General features: G+C 44.9%; 1 protein-coding gene across 2 annotated transcripts in view; it reads right to left on the bottom strand.

The window, feature by feature from the left end:
• The window catches only part of LOC126456793 (solute carrier organic anion transporter family member 4A1), a 552,827-nt gene that overhangs the window by 54,909 nt on the left and 470,520 nt on the right, over positions 1 to 27,398 (bottom strand). For both annotated transcript variants that reach the window (XM_050092582.1, XM_050092583.1), the window contains exon 7: positions 9,490 to 9,688. In XM_050092582.1, the coding sequence (XP_049948539.1) occupies positions 9,490 to 9,688 (199 nt within the window). The remainder of the gene's footprint in view (positions 1 to 9,489; positions 9,689 to 27,398) is intronic.

Here is a 27,398-nt window from a genome sequence, read left to right as displayed (position 1 = left end):
CACTATGGGGTCTATCGTCTAAACAACCCGTGGCTTCGAACTTCGAAATCACTCTCGCCACAGTTGCATTTGTCAACGGACCTTTACCCGATCGAATCCCCTTTCTATGGTGATAGGATCGTAACGCTGAACTAGCACATTCCCCATTCTGATAATACAGCTTCACTAAAAGCTAACGTCAACATGCTGCGACTGCTGGCGCATCTGATTCTCTCTCTCATTACAGCTCCTTTTATACACGATTGTCATGCGCAGTCACTGACGTTTTGCTGTCCAGCGCTATCTGTCGGACATCTTGTGAACCTTTTTTTTTTTTTCTTCTAATAAAACCCCATGTCATTCCAAGCATGTGTGTAAATTTTTACCTCTCTATCTACATTATTCCGTGGTTTATTAAGTTTTCAAATGTATACTGACTTTTTGATCACCCGGTACTCATGTTCGCAGAACTCACAAGTAACCAGATTCAATTGATGAGCGATTTCCAGTAGCGCTGACACTTTAATATCCATACATGATACCCCATTCCAGATTTCATCCCTCTTAGCACGTCTATCAAGTAAAAAAAAATTGCTTCTCCCTACAATCTTCTACAGAACTGCTAAGTCTGTCTCATTTAATTTATTAAGGAAATCTGCATAGCGAGAGTGGCCGGGTTGTGTGTTTTCTTACGTAGATTGCGGTGGAAATTGTCGGAAATTATCCCCGGCTTGGCCCGGAAAATATGGCTGTTTAATGCAGATTGCCTGGCACGCTGCGCGCCGTGCCTGGTACAGTACCTGAAGAGGCCTGCTTTAATTCCGTATGCGACAATGGCGGCTCCTTTGGTTTATGACTTTAATTTAGTCTCGTGTTATTCTTAGGGCGCATCTGTCACTGGGAACTTAGCAGCTCCGTACTGGCGGTTTAATAGACTCAATTTCGTCAGCGTCTTCTTACCCCGGCGAAGGAAGCTTTTAATTACGCTATACAATTCTTCTCGGCTGATATGTGCGGCTGTTCTGTGCAAGGAAAACCACGAATATGTTCCTGCAAATGTTAGACTTCGTTTGTTTATTCGCTACTGTCAAGTACGGCATCTTCTCTCTGTTTCCCTTTTCAGAACCCTTTCTTATTGTTTCATTTCCCTCTACAATTAACTAAAATGCAGCGTGGGCATAACAAGTAGTATCAGTTTCACGGTAGTATTGAACTACGCATCTACCGCTTTTTCTGTGTGCAGAATATCCGGGCAAGTTGGGACGCAATAACCGTCAAGAGAGAAAAACGGTAAGCGAAGAAAAGAATTCTGAATCGACATTTTCAGTTTTTGGATGATGTTGTGTGTTTTCAGTACTTCGCCAATCGTTTGCAGACGTTACTTAAATGATAAGCTGTCTAGCATAATTCCTGGGTGTTTTATTGTGCTCAGTGAGACGAGTACCCACCATCATTACCATTAACCACGCACTGCTCAGAACTCTTCTTAAAGGAGAAGCAAAATGACATTTTTCCATGATGTCCTGAGTGGCTCTGATTTCACTGCCTGTGGAAAACTTGTAGCTTGTCTGGCAGCATACGTCCTAACTACACCGGCTCGATCGCGCTGTCTCTTAGCAGGTGTGGTTTCTCGGTTTTTGTTTCCTATGGCTAGATGTCTTTTCTCGAACACTTGTGCCAAATTAAAACTTTGTACCATTCTAGACTCGAATCCCAATACTTGCTGTTTCCTGGTAGTGACACCCAATCAGACCTCATAGATTTTAATATTCCAACAACAGTTTTTTTTTTCCTTTTTTTAGTCTGCAAAGTTACCGACCGACTGTTCTTTTTAATCTTCTCTCCTGGTTCGAATCACTGCGGTAGACTGTCCACAACAATCTCCCTTCCGCAATTTAAATGCTTTTATGTTATTCGGCTATGTAATGTGGAAAATCCGTATCACAGCACAGGATACGTATCAGTTCTGTCACCAGACGTCGAAAAATCAGAACAAACAGGAAGTCACCCATTTAGCAAAGAGACCTATGGAAGCGGTGTGATTTAGTGAACATCGAATCTGGTTTACTATGTTTCTTGATAATTGCTCTTGCCTTTGCATTTTTCATTCCCCCTCCATTCACAACGTTAACCCTCGTCTTCCTCCCCTCCCCATTTTCCTAACGGCAGTGGCGCTCACCTGGGCAAATACGTGTAACTACAAATAGCAAGAAGTCATCAGCATCTCTCCATTCCCTACAAAAATATATAAAGCTTTTCCCTTTCGACCAGCAAATGAAACATGTACAAACGATTATACCTCCAGTCGTTCATTACAACGGTGTTATCGTGAAAGCTTTTTCTCAATAAACTTCAGGGCGTCTAGAACTGGTGATAAACGCTCGTGTGCAATTTATCAATGCCCTTCGACATTTTGATCGTATTTCACCGTCTTATGCTTGGCTACCCTATTCACGGACGGAGATCTACACATTCTCTGCCGTCTTTGACGTCTTATCAACACATACGGTGCCTCATATCTGTCTTCGACCTTCAGGCTCTTGTCTGGACAATATAGTAGGTACACTCTTTCATGTCTGAACAACATCCTTTCTGTCCCACTCCATAAGACAGCCGTCTTCCCGAAGTCCTTTTCAGAACCAGAAACCTCACTTTGTAATGATTTTTTTTGAGTCATCAGTCTTCTGACTAGTTTGATGCGGCCGGTAACGAATTCCTCTCCTGTGTCAATCTTAGAGTACCACTTGCAACCTACATGATCAATTATAATCTGGATGTGTTCCAGTCTCTGTCCTCCTCTACAGTTTTTGTCCTCTACAGCTCCCTCTAGTACCATGGAAATCATTTCCTGATTCCTTAACAGATGTCCTATCATCCTGTCCCTTCTCCTTGTCAATGTTTTCCACATATTTCTTTCCTCTCCGATTCTGCGCAAAATCTCCTCACTCCTTACCTTACAAGCCCTCCTAATGTTCAACATTCGTCTTTAACACCTCGTCTCAAATGCTTCGATTCTCCTCTACCCCGGTTTTCCCACAGTCCATACAATGCTGTGCTGCAAAGGTACATTGTCAGAAATTTCTTCCTCACGGCCAACGTTTGGTACTACGAGGGTATTTTTTAAAGTACATAGACCTGTTTATTTCTACAATGGTTTACATCACTTTACAGCTTCAACATTTAGCTATTTTTCGACTAATCACCATTTCTGTCGATGCATTTTTGTAGACGCTGTGGCAGTTTTTGTATGCCCATGTCATACCAGCTCGCCGCCATGCTGTTCAGAAAGTTACGAAACTCTTCTTCCACCTCGCCGTCAGAGCTGAATCGCTTTCCGGCTAAATGTTCTTTTAACCCAGGGAACAGGTGAGTCACTGGGTGCCAAGTCATGACTATAGGGTGGGTGGGTGGGTGAGTGATTATGTTCCACTGAAACGGTTTGCCGAGCGATGTGTGGGCGAGCGTTGTCATGGAGAATGTGTACGCTCTTGCTCAACATTCCTCTTCTCCGGTTCTGAATTGCCCGTTTGACTTTTTTCAGAGTTTCATAGTACCTGTCAGCGTTAATTGTGGTCCCAGTGGGTTTAAAGTCAACCAACAATACCCCTTTCCGATCCCAAAAAAGGGTTGTCATGACTTTACCGGCAGACTGTGTTTGTTTGAATTTCCGCGGCTTTGGCGAAGAAGGATGCCGCCACTGGCGTAAAGTGGTAGGCCCAGGTTTCGTCACTCGTGACAATTGAGTCCAGAAAGTTGCCCTGTTCGGCTGCATGGCGGTGAAGAAATGTGCAGGAAGAATCAGCTCGTTGCCGCATGTGGTCCTCAGTCAGCATGCGTGGCACCCATCTTGCGCACACCTCCCGGTAGTTCAATGTCTCCGTTAAACTTCTGTGAGCGATGCTTCGGGAAACCTCAGGAACCAAAGGGCAAAGATCATCCAGGGTGATCCGCCGACCTTCACGCATGCTTTGCTCAACCTTCAACACTGTCTCCTCATAAATTGACGGACTCCCGCTCCTTTGTTCGTCGTGAATTTCGGTGCGATCAGCTGCAAACTCTCTGCACCACTTACGAACATTTTTGACATCCATGCACGACTCATCATACACTTCCGTCAATTTCCGATGGATTTCAATCGGCGCAGTGTCCTTTGCGTTCAAAAACCGAATAACTGCGCGCAATTCGCACTTGGCGGTAACATCCAACGGGAGCTCCATTCTCAACGGCTGCCAAGCCTAGACTTTGCGCCTCAGCGCGGCGTGCGCATGTTTACACAGCGCGTGAAGTGTGACCAACTGCCACACAAACAGAGTTCTGTACTTATAAAAAATAGGAGACCTTATTTTTGGGATTACCCTCTAACAGACTTCTCCTGGCCAGTAATGCCCTTTTTGGAAGTGCTAGTCTGCTTTCGATGTCCTCCTTACTTCGTCCGTCATGGGTTATTTTGCTGCCTAGGTAACACAATCCCTTAACTTCATCTATTTCGTGACCATAAATCCTGGTGTTAAATTTCTGGCTTTTCTCGTTGCTGCTACTTCACATTACTTTCGTCTTTCTTCGATTTACTCTCAGTCCAAATTCTGTACTCATTAGACTGTTCATTCCATTCAGCAGATCATATAATTCTTCATCACTTTCACTCACGATAGCAATGTCATTAGCGAATCGTATCATTGATATTCTTTCACTTTTAATTTAATTCCACTCCTGAACCTTTCCTTTATTTCTATCATTGCTTCTTCGATGTACAGATTGAACAGTAGGGGCGAAAGACTGCATCCCTGTCTTACCCCCATTTTAATCGGAGCACTGCGTTCCTGGTCATCCACTCTTATTATTCCCTCTTGGCTCCTGTATACATTGTATACTACTAGTCTCTCCTTCTTTGTCTTTCCTATTTGTCTCAGAATTTCGAATATCTTGCACCATTTTACATTGTCGAACGCTTTTCCAATTCGAAAAATCCTATGAACATGTCTTGATTTTTCTTTAGCCTTGTTTCCATTATCAAGCGCAACTTCAGAACTGCCTCTCTCGTGCCTTTACCTGTCCTAATTCGAAACTGATCGTCACATAACACATCCTCAATTTTCTTTTCCATTCTTCTGTATATCATTCTTGTAAGCAACTTGGATGCGTAAGCTGTTAACCTGATGGTTCGATAATTCTCGCACTTGTCAGCTCTTGCCGTCTTCGGAATTGTGTGGAAGATATTTTTCCGAAAGTCAGATGGTATGTCGCCAGACACTCAAATTTTGCACACCAACGTGACTAGTGATTTTGTTGCTACTATCCCCAGTGATTTTAGAAATTCTAATGGAATGGTATCAATCCCTCTTGCTTTATTTGATCTTAAGTCCTCCAAAGCTCTCTTAAATTCTGGTTCTAATACTGGATACCCTATCTGTTCTAAATCGACTCATGTTTCTTCTTCTATCACATCAACCAAATCTTCCCCCTCGTTGAGGTCTCAATATACTCCCACCTATCCGCTCTCTGCTCTGCATTGAACTACGGAATTCCCGTTGCACTCTTAACGTTACCATCCTTGCTTTTAATTTCACCGATGGTTATTATGACTTTCCTATACGCTGAGTCAATCCTTCCGACTATCATTTGTTTTGATTTCTTCACATTTTTCATGCAGCCGTTTCGTCTTTGCTTCCCTGCACTTCCTATTTATTTCATTCCTCAGCGACTTGCATTTCTCTATTCCTGTCTCTCCCGGAACATTTTTGTACTTCCTTCTTCCATCGATCAAATGAAGTATTTCCTCTGTTACTCATGGTTTCTTCGCAGTCACCGTCTTTACACCTATGTTTTTCTTTCCAACTTCTGTGACTGCCCTTTTTAGAGATGTCCATTGCTCTTCAACTGTACTGCCTGCTGAGCTATTCCTCATTGCTCTATCTATAGTCTTGGAGAACTTTAAGCGTATCTCGTCATTTCGTACTACATCCATATCCCACTCCTTTGCGTGTTGATTCTTCCTGACTAATCTCTTAAATTTCAGCTTACTCTTCATCACTACTACTCGTACGTTATGAGGTGAGTCTATAACTGCTCTTGGGTACGCCTTACTATCCACTATCTGATTTCGAATTTCTGTCCGACAATGATAATCTAACTGAAATCTTCCTGTATAGCCCGGCCTTTTCCAAGTATACCTCCGCCTCTTGTGATTACTCGACAGAGTATTTGCTATTACTAGCTTAAATTTATTACAGAACTCAATTAGTCTTTCTCCTCTCTCGTTCCTTTTCCCAAGCCCATATTCTCCTGTAACATTTTCTTCTACTACTTCCCCTACAACAGCATCCCAGTCCCTCATGACTATTAGATTTTCATCTCCATTTACATACTGTATTACCCTTTCAATATCCTCATATACTTTCTCTATCTCTTCAACTTGCGACGTCGACATGTATACCTGAACTATCGTTGTCGATGTTGGTCTGCTGCCCATTCTGATAAGAATAACCCTATCACTGAATTATTCACAGTAACACATTCTTTGCGCTACGCTTCTATTCATAACGAATCCTACTCTAGTTATGCCATTTTTTCTGCTGCTGTTGATGTTACCCTATACTCATCTGACCAGAAATCATTGTCTTCTTTCCATTTCACTACACTGACCCCTATTACATCCAGATTGAGCTTTTTCATTTCCCTTTTCAGATTCTCTAGCTTCTCTACCACGCCCAGACTCGTAGAACGTTATCCTTTCGCTGCTGATTCAGTCATGGTCACCTCCCTCCTGGCGGTCCCCTCCCAGAGATCCGAATAGAGGACTATTCTGGACTCTATTACCAATGGACAGATCATCACGACACTTTTTCAATTGCGGGCCACATGTCCTGTGAGTACACGTTACCTGACTTTAATGCAGTGGTTTCCATTGCCTTCTGCATCCTCAGGCCATTGATGGTTGCTAATTCTTCCGTCTTTACGAGCAGTTTGCTATCCCAAGGACAAGAGAGTGCCTTGAACTTCTATCCGCTCATCCGCCCTCTTTGACAAGGTCGTTGGCAGAATGAGGGTGACTTCTTGTACCGGAAGTCTTCGACCGCCAATGCTGATTTTTATTCAAAATTTGAGCGGTGGCATGTTTCGAACCCGGGACCGAGGACGGAAATTGGAAATTTGTGGTAATGTCTTATGGGACCAAACTGCTGAGGTCATCGGTCCCTAAGCCAACACACTACTTAATCTAACTTAAACTAATTTACAATAAGGACGATAGCCACACGCAAGTCCGAGGGAGGATTCGAACCTCCGACGGGGAGGCGCCGCGTGGACGGTGACAAGACCCCTTAGAACCCGCGGCTACCACGCGCGGCGGACCAAGAAAGTTTTTGATTACTAATGAAAGACGCTACCCTTCTTTTTTTAATCTCATTTTGTTCGTTGTTATTCGTTCTATTTGTTCGGTGCGGATGTCCCATGACGCTTATTCAAATTGATCGTCGATCCATTAACTCAATTTGTTATTACAGATGGCAGCTATCCCTCTGACCCAGCACGCTGAGCTATAGTGCTGGCAACGTGCTGACCTACCGTGCCGGCTGCCCTAGACCACGGGTGCTCTCTGGTAATGATATGCCTCACTAATTCAGATAACTGATTAAGATCCCTAGGTAATGATTTATTTACTAAAACACCAATAATGTCAACCCCCTGCTCTGTACGAACACCTTACCCCCATGATGCAAAGTATCCTCCATTCCCAACAAATCTCTCTTGTTTCCCAGTTCTTGCTGGTCAATATATCTAATTTACTCTTTCGCAGAATACGCCTATGCCATGAACTCTTGATCTTGTACACCCATACACGTGTCTTGTATCTCCAGCTGTCACTGTCATTATTATTTTACTGTTATGATTATTATAAGTTCCCATTTGAGAGCGTTGCTGCAGCGTATATGCGACGTAGCGCGACTCCGATGGGGGTATGTAGGTAAGGGATTAGCGCCGCATTCTTGTGTTTTCGACGTGCGTTTGGTAAACTCGGAAATTTAGACTATGACGACGTTATTACCAAATGCGTCCAACAGCATGTTACCAAATGCGTCCAAACAGGACCAACATGCTGTTGGACGCATTTGGTAATAACGTCGTCATAGTCTAAATTTCCGAGTTTACCAAACGCTCGTCGAAAACACAAGAATGCGGCGCTAATCCCTTACCTACATACCCCCATCGGAGTCGCGCTACGTCGCATATACGCTGCAGCAACGCTCTCAAATGGGAACTTATAATAATCATAACAGTAAAATAATAATGACAGTGACAGCTGGAGATACAAGACACGTATATGGGTGTACAAGATCAAGAGTTCATGGCATAGGCGTATTCTGCGAAAGAGTAAATTAGATATATTGACCAGCAAGAACTGGGAAACAAGAGAGATTTGTTGGGAAAGGAGGATACTTTGCTGTCATGGGGGTAAGGTGTTCGTACACAGCAGGGGGTTGACATTATTGGTGTTTTAGTAAATAAATCATTACCTAGGGATCTTAATCAGTTATCTGAATTAGGGAGGCATGTCATTGCCAGAGAGCACCCGTGGTCTAGGGGAGCCGGCACGGTAGTGAGCAAGTTTCCCAGACGACTTACCTGTCTGCTGCATAGGACGCAGTGATGCAAGCATAAAACAGGTTGGAGTAGATGAGGAAGACGCAGATGTATACTGTGGAGGTATGCACAGTGGAACTGACCTGTCTGCAGAATAGCGTGCGGCGACGCTGGCATAGCATAGGTTGGGGCAGGTGAGGAAGAAGTACACAGACAGTAGGTAGGCATACCAGAGAACGGAACTGCGCGCAGGATGGGGGCCGGTGATGCTGGAGTAACGCTGGTTGGGGCAGCTGAGAAAAAAGTAGGCAGGTAATAGGTAGGTACGCGCAGTGGACTGACCTGTCTGCGCTACAGGGCGTAATGTGGGTTGGGGCAGGTGAGGAAGCAGCAGGTGAGAACTATGGAGGTATGCACAGTGGACTAAGCTGTCTGCAGCATAGAGCATGTTGGGGCAGCTGTTGAAGACGCAGACAGGTACTAGGTAGGTATATGCAGTGGACCGACCTGTCTGTGACACAGGGCACGGTGATGCAGACATAAAGCAGGCTTGGGTAGGTGAGGAAGAAGTGGGTGAGTTATATGGTCTGTAGCATAGGACGTGGTGATGCTGGCGTAGCACAGGTTGGGGCACTGAGGAAGAAGTAGTTGATGGGTAAGTATATGCAGTGGACTCACCTGTCTGTGGTATAGGGCATGGTGATGCAAGCATAAAGCAGGTTGGGACAGCTAAGGAAGAAGCAGTGAGTACTATGGAGGTACACACAGTTACCTGACCTAATGAAACAGACGGCGCAGGTTGGGGCAGATGAGGAAGAAGTAAGGTAGTTATGCCTGGGGGCTGAACTGTCGGCAGCATAGGGTGTAGTGATGCCGGCATATCGCAGGTTGGGGCTTCTGAGGAAGAAGCATGTAGATAGTAGGACTGACCTGTCTGCAGCGTAGGGCGCGGTGATGCCTGCGTAGCGCAGGTTGGGGCAGGTGAGGAAGAAGCAGGCGGTGAAGCCGGCGGCGACCAGCGTGGCTGCCACGCACAGCTTGATGATGCCGGCGCAGTGCAGGCTGAGCCGCTTCACCAGGTAGCCCCCCAGGAAGGTGCCGCCCCCGCCCGCCGGCACCGTGATCAGGCCTGCGGAAACACATTTCCTCACTGCAGTCGCTGCACCTCAGGTCCAGTCTCCTCATACTTCTCAGTGAGGTACAGATATTTTTTTATTCTTACAGCTCATATCTTTTAAGAGGCTCGATGCCTCAGATGTTGTAGTTGTACTGGGAAAGTCCCTGAGCTGCAAGCGCTAATAGAAAGCACAGAAGCTGAAATCGTTATAGGTACAGAAAGCTGGCTAAAGCCTGAAATAAGTTCTGCAGAAATTTTTACGAAGTCTCAGACGGTGTTCAGGAAAGATAGAGTAGGCAGAATTGGTGGTGGAGTGTTTGTGTCTGTCAGTAGTGGTTTATCTTGTAGTGAAGTCGAAGTAGATACTCCGTGCGAATTGGTATGGGTGGAGGTTATACTTAACAGCCGAACTAAGTTAATAATTGGCTCCTTCTTACCGACCCCCAGACTCCGATGATACAGTTGCTGAATATTTCAGAGAAAATTTGAGTCTCGTAACAAATAAATACCCCACTCATACGGTTATAGTTGGTGGAGACTTTAACCTTCCCTCGATATGTTGGCAAAAATACTTGTTCAAAACCGGTGGTAGGCAGATCACATCTTCCGAGATTGTCCTAAATGCTTTCTCCGAAAATTATTTCGAGCAGTTAGTCCACGAACCCACGCGAATTGTAAATGGTTGCGAAAACACACTTGACCTCTTCGCAACAAACAATCCAGAGCTAATAGAGAGCATCATGACTGATACAGGGATTAGTGATCACAAGGTCATTGTAGCTAGGCTCAATACCGTCTCTTCCAAATCCACCAGAAACAAACGCAAAATAGTTTTATTTAAAAAAGCGGATAAAGTGTCACTAGAAGCCTTCCTAAAAGACAATCTCCATTCCTTCCGAACTAACTATGCAAATGTAGACGAGATGTGGCTCAAATTCAGAGATATAGTAGCAACAGCAATTGAGAAATTCATACCTTATAAATTGGTAAGAGATGGAACTGATCCCCCATGGTACACAAAATAGGTCCGAACGCTGTTGCAGAGGCAACGGAAAAAACATCCAAAGTTCAGATGACCGCGAAATCCCGAAGATTGGCTAAAATTTACAAACGCGAGAAATTTGGCACGGACTTCAACGCGAGATGCCTTTAATAGGTTCCACAACGAAACATTGTCTCAAAATTTGGTAGAAAATCCGAAGAAATTGTGGTCGTATGTAAAGTACACAAACGGGAAGACGCAGTCAATACCCTCGCTGCGCAGTGCCGATGGTACTGTAACCGACGACTGTGCCCCGCTAAAGCGGAGTTATTGAACGCAGTTTTCCGAAATTCCTTCACCAGGGAAGACGAATGGAATATTCCATAACTTGAAACACGAACAGCTGCTAGCATGAGTTTCTTAGAAGTAGATACCTTAGGGGTATCGCTTGATACGGGCAAGTCTTCAGGTCCAGATTGTATACCGATTAGGTTCCTTTCAGATTACGCTGATGCAATAGCTCCCTGCTTAGCAATCACATACAACCGCTCGCTCACCGATAGATCTGTACCTACAGATTGGAAAATTGCGCAGGTCAAACCAGTGTTTAAGAAGGGTAGTAGGAGTAATCCATCGAACTACAGACCTATATCATTGACGTCGGTTTGCAGTAGGGTTTTGGAGCATATACTGTATTCAAACATTATGAATCACCTCGAAGGGAACGATCTATTGATACGTGATCAGCATGGTTTCAGAAAACATCGTTCTTGTGCAACGCAGCTAGCTCTTTATTCGCACGAAGTAATGGCCGCTATCGACAGGGGATCGCAAGTTGATTCCGTATTTCTAGATTTCCGGAAAGCTTTTGACACCGTTCCTCAAAAGCGACTTCTAATCAAGCTGCGGGGCTATAGGGTATCGTCTCAGTTGTGAGACTGGATTCGTGATTTCCTGTCAGGAAGGTCGCAGTTCGTAGTAATAGACGGCAAATCATCGAGTAAAACTGAAGTGATATCAGGTGTTCCCCAGGGAAGCGTCCTGGGACCTCTGCTGTTCCTGATCTATATAAATGAACTGGGTGATAATCTGAGCAGTTCTCTTAGGTTGTTCGCAGATGATGCTGTAATTTACCGTCTAGTAAGGTCATCCGAAGACCAGTATGAGTTGCAAAGCGATTTAGAAAAGATTGCTGTATGGTGTGGCAGGTGGCAGTTGACGCTAAATAACGAAAAGTGTGAGGTGATCCACATGAGTTCCAAAAGAAATCCGTTGGAATTCGATTACTCGATAAATAGTACAATTCTCAAGGCTATCAATTCAACTAAGTACCTGGGTGTTAAAATTACGAACAACTTCAGTTGGAAAGACCACATAAATAATATTGTGGGGAAGGCGAGCCAAAGGTTGCGTTTCATTGGCAGGACACTTAGAAGATGCAACAACTCCACTAAAGAGACAGCTTACACTACACTCCTTCATCCTCTGTTATAATATTGCTGCGCGGTGTGGGATCCTTACCAGGTGGGATTGACGGAGGACATCGAAAGGGTGCAAAAAAGGGCAGCTCGTTTTGTATTATCACGTAATAGGGGAGAGAGTGTGGCAGATATGATACGCGAGTTGGGATGGAAGTCATTAAAGCAAAGACGTTTTTCGTCGCGGCGAGATCTATTTACGAAATTTCAGTCACCAACTTTCTCTTCCGATTGCGAAAACATTTTGTTGAGCCCAACCTACATAGGTAGGAATGATCATCAAAATAAAATAAGAGAAATCAGAGCTCGAACAAAAAGGTTTAGGTGTTCGTTTTTCCCGCGCGCTGTTCGGGAGTGGAATGGTAGAGAGATAGTATGATTGTGGTTCGATGAACCCTCTGCCAACCACTTAAATGTGAATTGCAGAGTAATCATGTAGATGTAGACGTTACTCCACAAGTGCTTGAATCCAAGGGAGTGTGGCCATAGCTTGTTAGGCACCATAATCATTTGAGATGATAAGATTATACAAGTTCACTGCACATAGGCAGGTAGGTATGTATGAAATTGCTACTCCATATGTTGTATCAACATTTATTCGCTTGCAGCGACTAGAACTTGGACTACTTCAGTTAAGTGTATAGTATTCTTTGGAAATATGATTAGAAAAGGAGCCTGTGACTGCTGAAAGATAGTATGACACAATGGCCAAACATTGTACAGGGTGCGTCAAAAAAATGTATACACACTTTAACTGTCATAGACAATTTATTTCCCGTTCTACAAGGTTAAATATCTGTGAGAAAGTAATGTTATGTTTCTTCAACAGGTGGCAGCAGTGGCAAGGAAGTAACTGCAACATGGCGGACGTGCGTTTGAGCTTTGAAGCGCGGAAGCAGATAATTAAGTGGTACTGGAAGTTTGAGAATGTAGCTGCGGTTCGAAGACAGTGGAGAAGTGAGTATGGTACAGAACCACCTTCAAAGTTAACAATTACACATCTACGAGACAAATTCGAAATTCATGGAACAGTGTGTGATGTGCATAAAGGTCGATCAGGGCGACCTCGTACAGCTACAAGTGATGATTCCACAACTGCGGTCTTGGAACTGTTTCAGCGTTCGCCTCAAAAATCTTCAAGGCAAGCGGAACGTGAGAGTAATATAAGTGCGAGTGGTGTGCTACGCATTCTGAAGAAAGACAAGTTTAGTGTGCAGATTCCAAGGCTGGTGCAACAGCTAAGTGACGACGATCCAGATCGAAGGTTAGAATTTTGTGAATGGGTTCAGGAGACGGTGAGACGTGAACCGGGATTTATGGGTAGCATAATTTTGTCGGATAAAGCCCAATTCAAATTCAAAGGAACTGTCAATAGGCACAATTGGGTGCACTGGGCTGAAGATAATCCTCACATTACAGTTGAAATGGCTGTGAATTTGCCTGGTGTAAATGTGTGGTGTGGTTTGTCTGCAAGGAGACTCATCGGGCCCTTCCGCTTTGAAGGTACTGTTACTGGAGAAACGTACCTAACAATGCTTGCTGACTCCATATTCCCTGCCATTCATGCATTATACGGTAATGATGAGTTTTGTTTCCAACAAGATGGCGCCCCGCCGCACTATCATAGGGACGTACGAGCATACCTGGATCACAATGTGCCAGGCCAGTGGATAGGACGCAGGGGACAAATCGAGTTTCCTGCACGCTCTCCAGACCTCACGCCGCTGGATTTCTTCTTATGGGGCACAGTAAAAGATGAGGTGTACGAACGTAAACCACGTAACGTGGACACACTTTGGAATGAGATTCAGGCGGTGTGCGTAGAAATCTCATTGCACACTTTGATACGATGTATGGAATCAGTGGTGACTCTTACTCAGAAATGTATTGATGCTGAAGACCACCAGTTTGAACATTAATCACATTTGCAAAGTACATTTATTCTTCCATTTCCAGAAATTTAACATTGTAAAACGGGAAATAAATTTTGCTATGACGCTTCAAAGTGTGTATACATTTTTTTGATGCACCCCATATATACAGTGTAAGAGGGCCATGACAAAGGAATTTATTGCTAGCGCACTCGAAAAGGTGTAATTTCGATGGACTGCTCACGCGCTGCCTGCGATATGTGAGCTACAATAGAATCGCAGACCAGAGAGCAGTGTCGGCAGTAATAGGAGTAGTAAGTAACTCGCAGTCGAGCGGTTGGGTCAGGTCGTTCTTAGAGAGCAGTTGTCTCGTTGTGTAGCTCACAGAGAGCACTTATGTCCTATATGGAATTACCAAGGACGGTTGCGGAGAACGATGGCGGTGCCTGACCGATGTAGTATAAGGTAAAAGCAAAAATCATTATTTATAGCCGCGCGCATGTGTAATTTGTAACAACTGATTTTGTGCTATTGTTATATCAAGTCCCACGTAAATGCTTTTAAAAAAATCTTTTAATAATAATCATTTTTATAAAAGTAACTTTTGACAATCATTCACCTGAATTTAAAGATTTTACTAATTTCTTCTATCCATGGTCATCCCGATTACCGTAAAGAAAAATCAGTTGTTTCTCTTTATACATAACAAATCTAGTGGCCAGCATTGCACTGGGCTGTGCCACAAAAATTTATTATAGGAGCAGATATACAGGGTGAGTCACCAAACGTTACCGCTGAATATATTTCGTAAACCACATCAAATACTGACGAACCGATTCCACAGACCGAACGTGAGGAGAGGGGCTAGTGTAATTGTTTAATACAAACCATACAAAAATGCACGGAAGTATGTTTATTAAAACAAACCTACGTTTTTTTAATGGAACCACGTTAGTTTTGTTAGCACATCTGAACATATAAACAAATACGTAATCAATGCCTTTTGTTGCATTGTAAAATGTTAATTACAACCGGAGATATTGTAACCTAAAGTTTCAGTTTATTCAGAATAACTTTTCAGGGCCATGACGCAGCATTGCTGACGTCCAGATTTACCAATTTAGATTCACAGTAAGTTAATTAATGAAAGGTTATATATAAGTCACATTTTTATTGAGAGGTTAGACACATTTTTATTGCGAGGTTACGGAATATAATAAACTGTTCGGAGGTTACAACAGTACATATACATCTAAATCTAGATCTACAAACGTATTCCTCAAGTTACTATACGGTGCGTGGCGGAGGGTACCTCGTACCCTTTCCTGTTTCGGCTGGATGACCATTATCAAGCTATCTGCAAACATATGGAGTTGTTAGTTCACATATCTGTGCCTGTTTATAACTAATAACAATTCTGTATGTATCTGTCGTAGTACTTATTCCCATAACATATCGTCAACGCTGTCGCTTTCTGATAACTTGTATTGCTGCTTATTGTAGGTTTAGCGTAGACAAAATTATTTTCTTGATATGTAATGTCTCAGCAATGGAATAATTGGCTGAGCTGAAACTACTAGCGCACACCCACACATACGTACGAGGGTGAGTCAAATGAAAACCTTAAATATTTTTTTAAAATATTATTTATTGTGCAGAAGTGGTACAAAGCTGTATCACTTTTCAACATAATCTCCCCCACGCTCAATGCAAGTCCTCCAGCGCTTACAAGGTGCATAATTCCTCTAGAAAAAATTCTTTTGTTAGTCCGCGCAACCACTCATGCTCCGCGTGGTGTACCTCTTCATCAGAACGGAGCTTCTTTCCTCCCATTGCGTCTTTGAGTGGTCCAAACATATGGAAATCACTTGGGGCAAGGTCTGGTGAGTATGGTGGATGAGGAAGACATTCAAAATGCAGGTCTGAGATTGTTGCAGCTGTTGTATGGGCAGTGTGGGGCCTTGCATTGTCATGTTGCAAAAGGACACTTTCTGACAGCAATCCACGTCGCTTTGATTTGATTGTAGGCCGCATATGATTTTTTAGGAGATCTGTGTATGATGCACTGGTGACAGTGGTCCCTCTAGGCATGTAATGCTCTAAAATGATGCCTTTTTCGTCCCAAAAGAGAGTCAGCATAACCTGCCCTGCTGATGGTTCTGTTTGAAACTTCTTTGGTTTTGGTGATGAGGAATGGCGCCATTCCTTGTTCGGTCCCTTAGTTTCCGGTTGGTAGAAGTGAACCCAGGTTTCGTCCCCAGTAACGATTCTTGCAAGGAAGCCATCACCTTCTCGTTCAAGGCGCCGAAGAAGTTCTTCACAAGCATCAACACGTCGTTGTCTCATTTCAGGAGTCAGCTGTAGTGGCACCCATCTTGAAGACACTTTCTGAAACTGGAGCACATCATGCACAATGTGGTGTGCTGAGCCATGACTAATCTGTAAACATGCTGCAATGTCGTTCAGTGTCACTCGGCGGTTTTCCTTCACTATGGCTTCAACTGCTGCAATGTTCTGTGGAGTCACAACTCGTTGTGCCTGACCAGGACGAGGAGCATCTTCCACCGAAGTCACACCATTTGCGAACTTCCTACTCCATTCGTAGACTTGCTGCTGTGACAAACATGCATCACCGTACTGAACCTTCATTCGTCGGTGAATTTCAATAGGTTTCACACCTTTGCTACGCAAAAACCGAATAACAGAACACTGTTCTTCCCTGGTGCAAGTTGCAAATGGGGCGGCCATCTTTATACTGATACTGCGACGGTATGTGTGCATCTGCACTATGCTGCCACCTACAGGCCATTCTGCACGCTGTTTGTAGCAAGCTTACCAACTTACAGGATAACAGAGCGAAATTTCGATTTGTTATTACAAATTTAAGGTTTTCATTTGACTCACCCTCGTATATAAAATCAACTGTAATGACTGCGAAAAATTCTATGCAGACCAAACGAACAAGAATTTCAAAATCAGATACCGAGAACATACCAGAAACGGTTTCACAAACCCATTACAGTCTTCAGCCACACGCAGACAGAAAACAATAAAGTAAAGCAGATCGAAAATGCGATGGAAATTCGTTTGCAAACTGACTACTGCGTAATACCCAGAAGTCAGCTAACACTAGCAGTTTGAGGTTCTGTTGTTTGTTGTTTTCCGAGAAGCAACAAAAAGAAATTCAACTGCACAAAAGCGTGTATTTGTTTTGCAGACATGGCTGAAACATGATCATAATTACAGCGATGTTTGTGATTTATTTGTGGAAAGCTTTCCAAACACCCACCTTTTACAAAGGTCCAACATCTAACACGACGTGATGTTCGACCGAGCGAGGTGGCGCAGTGGTTAGCACATTGGGCTCACATTCGGAAGGACGGCGGTTCAAACCCGCGTCCGCCCATCCTGATTTAGGTTTACCCTGATTTTCCTAATTCGCTACAGGCAAATGCTGGGATGGTTCTTTTGAAAGGGCACGGCCTACTTTCCCAATCGTTCCCTATTCCGATATGACTGACACGTCGCAGTTCGGACTCTTCCCGCAAATCTGTCAACTAACCAATACAGCCTTCGCAATGAATGTTCTTATCTGAAATTCCGGTGAATTATATTTGAAGTATAAACAATGGCAACTAAATGTTGTTGCAATGCACCTTTACAGTGTTTTGAAGCTAAAATTTAGTTTATTCAATGCATTTCCACTGTTTTTACTAGCTGGGCCAGTTAACCTAGTCGGTTTGGTTAACGGATCACTTTTCGAGTTAGTTAATTAGCTCAGATTTCACAATGCGTTGAAAAAAATATGTGACCCAGACTTCCTACAAAATCTGATGAAGGTGATTTACATAGAAACACATTTTTGAAATCCCTTTCCGTAAACTCGGGCCTTCATTAACAGTCTGCAATTTGGCACTGTGTCAGAAGCTTCCGGGAAATCTACGAACGTGCAATTCATCTATGGCCCACAGGACATCGTGGGAGACAAGGACAAACTGTGTTTCACGTGAACAGTGTTTCCTAATTCCGTGCTTATTTCTGGACAGAAAATTTTCGTTCAAGGAAATGTATTACATTCGAACATTGAAAGGGTCCTGTAGCCACCTTTCACTGCCAACTCTCGTAGTGGTCAAGTCGGCAAAGAGGTTTCCGCTACTTGGGAGAAATCCACCTGCGTTAGGTTGGTTGCGGAAATGGCATCCTGGGGTTTTCCGGTCCACGCGGAGCGTGGAAGAGGCTGGAGAAGCGGGAGGCAGTCTGCCGCCGGTACGGGAAGCGTACACAGCTGTGCTCCAGTTGAAGAAGGGTGAGTTGGACTGACCGCGTGGCGCGTTGTCACATAGAGAGGGGAGCTTTTAGCTTTTGGTCTCGAATTTCGTCTTATAAAGATTTACTTGCTGGGTTGCAGCAGGGAATGCAAGGCTTTTGTAGACTTTCAGTTTGATTCCCAATGCAGTCTTGACTTTGATCCGTGAGAGGAACACAGCACAAAGGAGTTGCATATGTTGAAGTGCCCTCGGTTCAGTGTGAATGTTTATGTGCCTACAACTGTGTGTGTATGCTTCTAATCTTTTCCGGATCTTGGTAATTTTTGTGTATTTGTGAATTTTCTTTGTCTCATGTGATTAAAATTTGGCCACGGTCCATAGAAATTGTCTCCGCGGACCGAGTGGGCACGCGAGTCTGTTATGAAACGTATAGTATTTCACAAGCAATTGTACATAGTTAGCATGCAACAGCAGTCTATAGATGCACTACATCAATGTTTTAAGTAATAAATAATTTTGCCTTCAATCTTATCTTGTGTACCGATGTTACGTCGCCGTTACCTTCGCCATTTACCTTGTTGGCCCACCTATAGCGTTTCCATGTGCACAGGTGTAGTGATTAGTGTCCCTTTTTTTTATCTGAAACAAATGCTCTGGAATAGATCGTGTTTTCACGAATCTTGCTGCAGGCTGCACTTACGCATGGTGTTCACGACCTATTTACTTTACTCAATATTTGATTCACGGGAAGAATGCCTGGATCATATTAATAACTACATCCCATTCTCTATCAATGACTTTACAATGAATGTTCTTTTGTGAGTTTTTCTTATTAATAAATTAAGTAATTTTCCGACTCAGTGCTACTTCTTCTTTGTCGTGTGGCTAGAGTTGGTGGCGACCCTATCTTTTATATTGATTTCAGTGTCAAGTAGCATTTTCTTATTCTAAGTGCGCGTGGCTCTTTTAGCTATCAGGATACATTCAAAGGGCGCTTCATGCTTCTTGCACATAGCGTCCTTTTATCCACGCTACTTACACATGGCTTACCCTGCTCACGGATTTCGGTAAACCAGAGATCTTCTGATGCGCAGTGAGGATTAGTTATTTACGGTTGTATGTGCTAATTGGTATATTGTCTTTCTGTGATACAGAATTTACGTGAATTTATGATATAGGTGTGCATTTTCTTACATGTTTTATCTTGTATATGTATTACTGTATAGATATTGTGATTTAGTATTCAATTGTGTTACAAGTGTGGGTTGACTCTTGTCCTGTGGCGTGTATCGGTGTCATATAGTAAATCTTGGGTGCTTTGTGGGGACTGTGAGTCCATTAGGAGACTTTGGCATTATTCTTGTTGTATTTTGGAGCACGGAGTAACTATCCTTATAATGGAGACGCGTAGCTGTTCAGGGAGCCGCGATCGGAAAAACCTGCCAGACAATAACCCTGAACAAGGACGAGGTCAAAACGTCGAGTCCGACCAGGAACGAAACGCGGAAAACACAAGTACAAGTGTTGTCCATCCTGAGCCCGCCGTAGTGATTTCGAATCATTCGATAGATGCAAATTCATTACAAGCTATGCTACGACAATTACTAGACAGTAATAGGAGACATATCGAGGAAGTGAATAAAAAACAAGCAGAAGAAAATAGGAGACATATCGAGGAAGTGAATAAAAAACAAGCAGAAGAAAATAGGAGGCATATCGAGGAAGCGAATAAAAGATTGACTAGTGAAATAGTACAGGGTATTGGGGAGAAACTGGCGATCATTGACCAACGCATCTCCGCCTTAGAAGAGGGGTACCAAGTCATTAGCAAGCAAGTGATGGAGCAAGAAGAAAGGTTCGCTGGGAATATACGTATACTAGCAGAACAATGCCAGAGTGAACAAGCGGCTCTCGAGTCCCGAGTAGGACGAAATACCGCCAGGGATCTCTGCGCGTTAGCAGAACAATGCCAGAGTGACCACGCGGCTCTTGTGTCCCGAATAGAGGACACTGCGGCTAAGTGCCCGGTCCACCTTAGCGCGCAGGTAGAAACCCTCAGCCAGGCGATAATAGCTCTCGAGCGAGAGCAAGGGCTTACGCAAACAAAACAAGACACGGCCCACCGAGAGATGCGAGAAGAAATAGCCAGGATCTCAGAGGCAGTGGCGCGTAAGTCTGACAATAATAGGGAAACGATTACCTCGTCATCAGCGGATGCAGACGAAATACGGTCGATAACGAAATGTCCGCGTGGACAGTGTGAAATAAAAATACAACAAAGAGGGGTTACCGAGGGAATATGTGAGCGCATGGCCCGTTTAGAACTTCACCTAAAAGGGTTAAAGGCCCGTGAAGTTGAAAGAAATGAACGAAAGGGCCATTATTCCGACGATGATTCCGGGAACGATGGCGAATTTGATCATCGTCATGATCACGGATCTCGTACCAGGTGGGAACGGCGCGGATCCCCTCAGGAACGTTCGCCAAGGGAAACTCACGAGTTTGACTTTAAACATTTTCTGACCGTGAGGAAGTTTGAAGTCTTCCGTAACTCGGCTACGGGGATTCACCCGCGGGCCTGGTTACAGCAGTTCGAGTTCTCCCTCCCTCCTACGTGGCCCAGTGCGCACAAAATAGAGTATATGTGCGGCTACCTCGAAGGTGAGCCAGCGGCGCGGATGAGGTCAATTGCACGCAATTGCTACACTGTTGGGGAGTTTCGTCAACACTTCCTGTCGATATATTGGTCAGTGGCAGCGCAAAGTCGTGTAAAACACGGACTCATGCTACCAGAGTTAAACAGGTCAAAATTCTCCAGCCCTGTGCAGATGTTCGAGCACATGCTGCAGGCGAATGAACATCTTGACGATCCTTATGGACCTGCAGAAATTATTCGTATTTGCCTGGGAAAGTTTCCAATGCAGTTGCGGCACGTTATCCTTGCAGGACGATGTAAGGATGACGTAGAGGGGTTTCGCAATTTCCTTTTAGAGCTTGAGTGCGATGCGAATGGCACCACGCAGAATTACGGTCAGAGCGCCTACGAGCAGCGGCCGCGCGAGCGAAGCCGCAGCCGTAGAGACAGGTGGCACTCCAGACGTAACGGGTCGCCTCAGAGTTACAGGGCGCGCGAGCGTTGGCAGCGTCGCGATTCCTCACGGAACGCGGGCAGAACGAACGATGCCAATCGTCATCATTCGCCGAGAGTAAATCAAAGACACCCCCGGGAGTTTAGAAGATATGGTAATGAGCAGAGATATTGGAGTAATTATAGCGGACCTAGGAACGGTAGTCGTGACCGACCACAGAATAATTATCGAACAAGCAACAACAGGGGTGCTGTAAACAGTACGGGTGGTCCGCCATTGGGTGTTGAAATTCGTCCCGCAAACCCGCGTCACAATCCGCCACATGACCCTAATCAAAGGGATCAATGACTAGCGGTTGACTCGGTTGGTGACAACTTAATGAGGACCAGTGATATTGATGTGCATTTGATAGAGGAAGACGATATTAGGGAAGATTTGTTGAGGGAGGACCACAGTATTGGTGTGCCCGCGGTAAACCCAGTCGTGTCTGTTTACATTCGGGGAGTCAGTCTTAGATGTGTACTCGATACAGGCAGCCCCTTTTCGCTGATTAGTGAGGCGGCGTTTCGGAAGTCTGAGGAAACGGGTAGTTGGCCAACTTTCCAGGTGAGAGGAACTACAGTCAGGGGCGCGATATATGGAAAAAGTGTTAAAATTAAAGTTCAGACTCGAGTAAACTTCGTCTGTCAAGGACATGAGTTTGAATTCAATTTTTTTGTGATGCCGCTGATGAGCGTGGCGATGATATTGGGGACTGACTTCATGAATGCCCACCGCGCCGTAATCGACGTGGTTGGCGGTGTTATGACTATCATTGCCGGGAGCAACCCTGTCAGTCTAATTTTCGAGGAATGTGTTTTGCGCAAGGAGTCTGAGGTGAGCTGTCTGAAATTCCACGTTAGGACTGAGTCGCGACCTGGGCAGGAGGTTTTGGTCAATCTGATTAGTGACCTAGATTCACAACCTAATGAGTATGGTAGGAACGATGTTTTCACGAGCGCGGTGAAAAGGTGTATTGCTGGTGCGGGAGCCTCGGAAGCGAATCGTATGGAACTGTGTCGCGTTCTGAGAAGCCATTCCCGAGTATTTTCGGATTCACCGGGGGCAATTGATGGATTTCTGTACCGCTTTACGGTGCGCGAGCATCTTCCTTTCTTTGTCAAGCCCTACCCCATCCCACTGGTGCACAAGAGCAGTGTGGAAGCCGAAATAAGTAGGATGCTGGAGCAGGGTATAATAGAGCGAGCTAGGAGTTCATACAACTCGCCATTACTCGTTGTGCCAAAGCGGGACAAGTCCGTGCGTTTGGTGTTGGACTCGCGGCAAATAAATACGGTAATCATGTCTGAGACAGATAGGCCAGAAGGATTGGAGGAACTGCTGCAAAGGTTTCATGGCGTGAAAGTTTTGTCATCCGTTGACCTCCGAAACAGCTATTGGCAAATTATGCTCGATTCGTCTTGCAGGCAATACACTGCCTTCCTCTGCTATGGGAGCTGCTACCAGTTTAAACGCCTCCCTTTCGGGTTGAATGTTTCTTCAGCTGCCTTCATAAGAGGCCTGAATAGCATACTACCTGACGACCTAAGAGCGCGCGTAACTGTGTATGTGGACGACATTCTAATTGCAGAGAAGTCATGGGAGGAACACAACCGGGTTCTAAATCGATTGCTCGAAGTATTCGAGAAAGCGGGGGTGACCGTGAATCTGGACAAATCCCAGTTCGGGCGTGAAAGCATAAAGTTTCTGGGTCATATTGTGTCGGCGGATGGAATTCATCCGGATCCCGAAAAAATTTCAGCAATTGCGGAGTGCGCAACGCCCACGTCAAAGCGTAAGCTCAGGGGATATTTGGGGCTTTGCAATTTCTACAAGAGATTTATAAATCTCAATGTGTTGTCCACCCCTCGTTTATGTGCACTGACGGGTAAGAACACCGTTTGGATGTGGGACGAACAAGCACAGAGCGAATTTGACGAATTAAAGAATGCACTCGTTAACGCTCCATTGCTCGCCCATCCGGATTTGAATCAGGAGTTTTGCCTGATGACAGATAGTTCGCTGACGGGGCTGGGAGCGGCGTTGTTCCAGACGGATGGTGGAAAGGACCCGTCCACCTGGAAAACTATCTCGTTCGCCAGCCGTGTGCTCTCGCGGAGTGAACGGAAGTACTCTGTCACGGAGCTTGAAGCCCTGGCGATTGTCTGGGCATTCAAGAAATTCCGTTACTATTTGTTCGGGCGCACGACCAGGGTGTACAGTGACCACCGAGCACTACAATTCCTAATGAGCGCCAAAATCAATCACGGTAGACTCGGACGGTGGACGGTGTTCCTCCAGGAATACCACTTCACGATAGAGTACATTCCGGGGCACAAGAACATCATTGCTGATGCTCTATCTCGGATGCCTATCGGGCTCACCCATGCTGAGGATAACGCTATTGATGAAAACAATTTCATTGTGTTATACCTTCAAAATGTGGCATTCGAGAATTATGTCACTACGTCACTAGGCAATATCGGGGCGGAACAAGACAAGGACGAAGTCTTGCGTGACATCAAAGAGAAATGGCATGATAAATCCCACGCGGCCATCAGGCAGTATTATATTATCCGGAATGGCATCCTATTTAAGAGGCGAGCTCTGGATGACTCCAGGTGGCTGTTAGCGATTCCGGAGGAACTGGTGAACAAGCTCGTGTGGTACGTGCATTTGAGCTACGGTCACTTTGGTGCGAGGAAATGCTTGGAGAAGCTGCGGGAAACCTGTTACTTTAATAATATGCTTCGGCGTATACGTAAAGTAATTAGGGTATGCAAGCCCTGTCAGCAAGCCAAGCCGCCCACTGTGTCGTTTGCCGCACCAATACACCCGATCGTTCCCAATAAACTCAGGGATCTCGCAGCAGTAGATCTATTCGGTCCGCTAGTGCGTTCTAGGAACGGATTTACGTACATTTTTGTGGCAGTAGAGCTGACGTCAAAATTCGTCTGCCTCACCCCGCTGCGTAGGGCCACCGGGAAGGCAGTGGCTGCCGCGTTCGCAAATCACTTCTTATGGGAGGTTGGCACTGTGAAGCGTGTGATTTCGGACAACGGGCCACAATTCAGGTCACGTCACTGGGAGTATATGCTTCGGAGAAAGCGAGTGAAACCGATCTTTATCTCCCTATTCTGCCCTTCAGCAAATCCTTGTGAAAGGTGGATGAAGGAGATTGGAAAATTGTGTAGGTTATACTGCCACCGTGACCACCGGACGTGGGACACGAAACTAGCCGGTTTCCAGAACATACTAAATGAGTTGCCAAATTCCTCGACGACGTTGCCACCGATTCTGGTCCTGAAAAACAAGGAGCCTCCGAGTAAAATAAAAGAGGTGGTTCCCTGGCCAGTAGAACCCAGGTTACGAAGATCTGCAATTGTGGAGCTTGCCCTGAAAAATATAAAGAGTGCCGCCGAGGCTCGGATAAGAACCTACAAAAAGAAGGTGCGGAATATAACTTTTCACGTGGGCCAGAAAGTACTTGTACGCTCGCACAAGCTCTCTAATAAACGGGCTGGGTTGTCAAAGAAGTTCTTCTTCTTATTCAACGGGCCGTACAGAATCAAGCGGATTCCACATCCGAATGCGCTTGAAGTAGAAACACTCCGCTCTCGAAAGTCGAAGGGCTTGCACCACATCTCCAACGTAAAACCTTACATTGAATAAGAAGCAGAAGATCTTGCCCCTCGGAGGTCGGAATGACGTATTGCCCATATGCTTTTTCGCACTCATTCTTTTGGAGTAAAATTACAGTGCATATTTTCCAATGTTTTGATTCACACTGGTGTGATTAAAATTAAAGTGTATATTTTCTGTGTATTGTAAAGGGTCCCCCAATATGTGTGTAGTTATTTCTTCTTGTCAGCAGAAAGGAGTAGTGTTGTGCAGTTTCAAAACATCTGAATGTGAATGATTATGAGGCTCATATGAAGCGTTTCCTATTACAGTAAGATGGCTTTCGTTCTTTGATGACTAAAAAGGTATCGGGTGTGTTGGCGTGGCGAGTCAATGGTCGTAAGGTAATTCTTGATGATAAATTACTGTTTTAGTGTTCTTATTCCCCTTAGGTGAGCATGATTCAGTGAGATTTTTCAAATGTACTGCGATGTTAATGAAGCAACTTGGCGACTTGTAGGTGAAGGACTTGTGTATGAAGGGAGATTAATAGTGTTTGATTTTCAGAGTTGCCATCTTATAAGATATTTAGAAAGTGTAACTTGCCGTCACATACTACTAGGTACGGTTGAGGACACCAGGGTGTGAAACCCCAGAAGATGTATATGGAAACAGCTTATAACCTCAAGCAGCTTGATATTTAATAGAGAATCAATGCGACTACCTCCAAGCTAAAATAACATGACGAGGACCCCTGGGGACATGTGGTGAGTAAGTGTGTAATCATTATGAGTATCTTATGATAGCAGTAAGTTGGGTACTCATGGCCCTGGACAATGAATTTCTTTTGACAGTATTTTTTTATGTGCTTATAGGACGAAGTGTTTATGTGTTTGCTAATAGGATAGGATGATTTTTATTTTCATTTTTATGCCCACTGACCTTTTGCATTAGTCTGATGAATAGATGTTGAAACATTTACCATTCCAGATGTGACTTGAATGAACCTTCTGTGTCTCATTAATCATAACTTTTATTATGCAATATCCATAGAAAAGAAGTCTCGGAAATTTTTCACAGATCAGCAAACATGTTCTGCAAACCTTGGAGGAGCAGTCAATGAACAACGATATGGGTATTGGTGTTGAAAGGAATATTTTGTTTATATGTGGGAATTGTAGTCGGGCTATATGGTGATGGTGACTAGTACGAGCTGTGTAGATTGTGTGTGAGAGCGTAGTTAGGAGTAGGTAGAGTTTTGTGTCTGTAGCTAGCAGCGGCGCCAAATCCTATCCAAATCCTGACCAAAACTTGTACAAGATCTACCCTGAATGATTGACAGCAGATGTAATGCTGGAACTATATTTTATAAAAAGGATTTTTTTGTTTGTTTGAATATTGGTTATTTAATTTTCTTCATTGTTTTTTTTTATTAGTAATGTTAAGAAGGCCCTTTTTGTCAAGTTAATTTTGGGCACTATTCCATGTATTGATCAGGAGTGAGAAACTCCGAAGATTTTGTGGTAATCTGTACACATGATATTTTGTAACGATCCCTGTGAGCGCAGTTCTTAAGTGGGTGCAAGGCCGCCTAGGGAGCCTCCGCATCAGAAAGCACAGGGCTTGGTCCACCGGCAGGCGTTGCCGAATCCTGGCATCAACGGCGAAGCAGTGATGCGGCGAGCGGTCACAGCTGTTTCCCCGTCAGAGGGGAGGGGATGCTGGTCTTCCCCCCGGCGCAGGCTCACACCGGAGCCCGCAGGCGTGTCACCACGGCAGCGCCAGCTGATGGCCGGCGTTCCACCCCATGCGCTAGTCATCTGACAAGCGAAAGGGAAAGTATGACGCACACCAGGCGAGGCCGCCGATCCCTGAGCGCCGCTAGTCCAGACGGCTGCTGCGGTGAGGTAACGCCCACTGCCCGGAGGGACGCGGGTCCCACCACTGACGCATCAGCTGAGACGGTGCAAAGAGGTGACAAGCGGGTCTCAAGCCCGACACCCGCACGAGTTTACGTCGACCTCGATGCGACGCAGAAGAGCGCGTGTCTCCCCATTGACACGACAGGAGACGGGGGCGTGTGTCGGTAAAACACATTCCTCCACAACACACGGACGACGACCGCCAAGCCGCCTTCTCGATGATGAGGCAGGGCCCACAAGTGGCGATGTCCTGCAAATCTGCAACGCCGAAACATCCCACAGTATGGACGCAGAGAGTGGAAACGGGCACGAGGTAACGTCGCGGGGTGCTGTCTAGGATGAACAACCTGGGTTACAACGGACGTTACAATCAACGCCGCTGCGAACTCCCCAGTTCAGTGTTGTGGTCCCCTAGTAGCTTATCCTCCAAGTCGCCTTTAGAAGAGACGCCC

The sequence above is a fragment of the Schistocerca serialis genome, chromosome 2 (genome assembly GCF_023864345.2).
Source record: "Schistocerca serialis cubense isolate TAMUIC-IGC-003099 chromosome 2, iqSchSeri2.2, whole genome shotgun sequence".
Taxonomy (NCBI): domain Eukaryota; kingdom Metazoa; phylum Arthropoda; class Insecta; order Orthoptera; family Acrididae; genus Schistocerca; species Schistocerca serialis.
The sequence above is the reverse complement of the archived record's forward strand: the minus strand, read 5'-3'. Positions and strand labels throughout refer to the sequence as shown.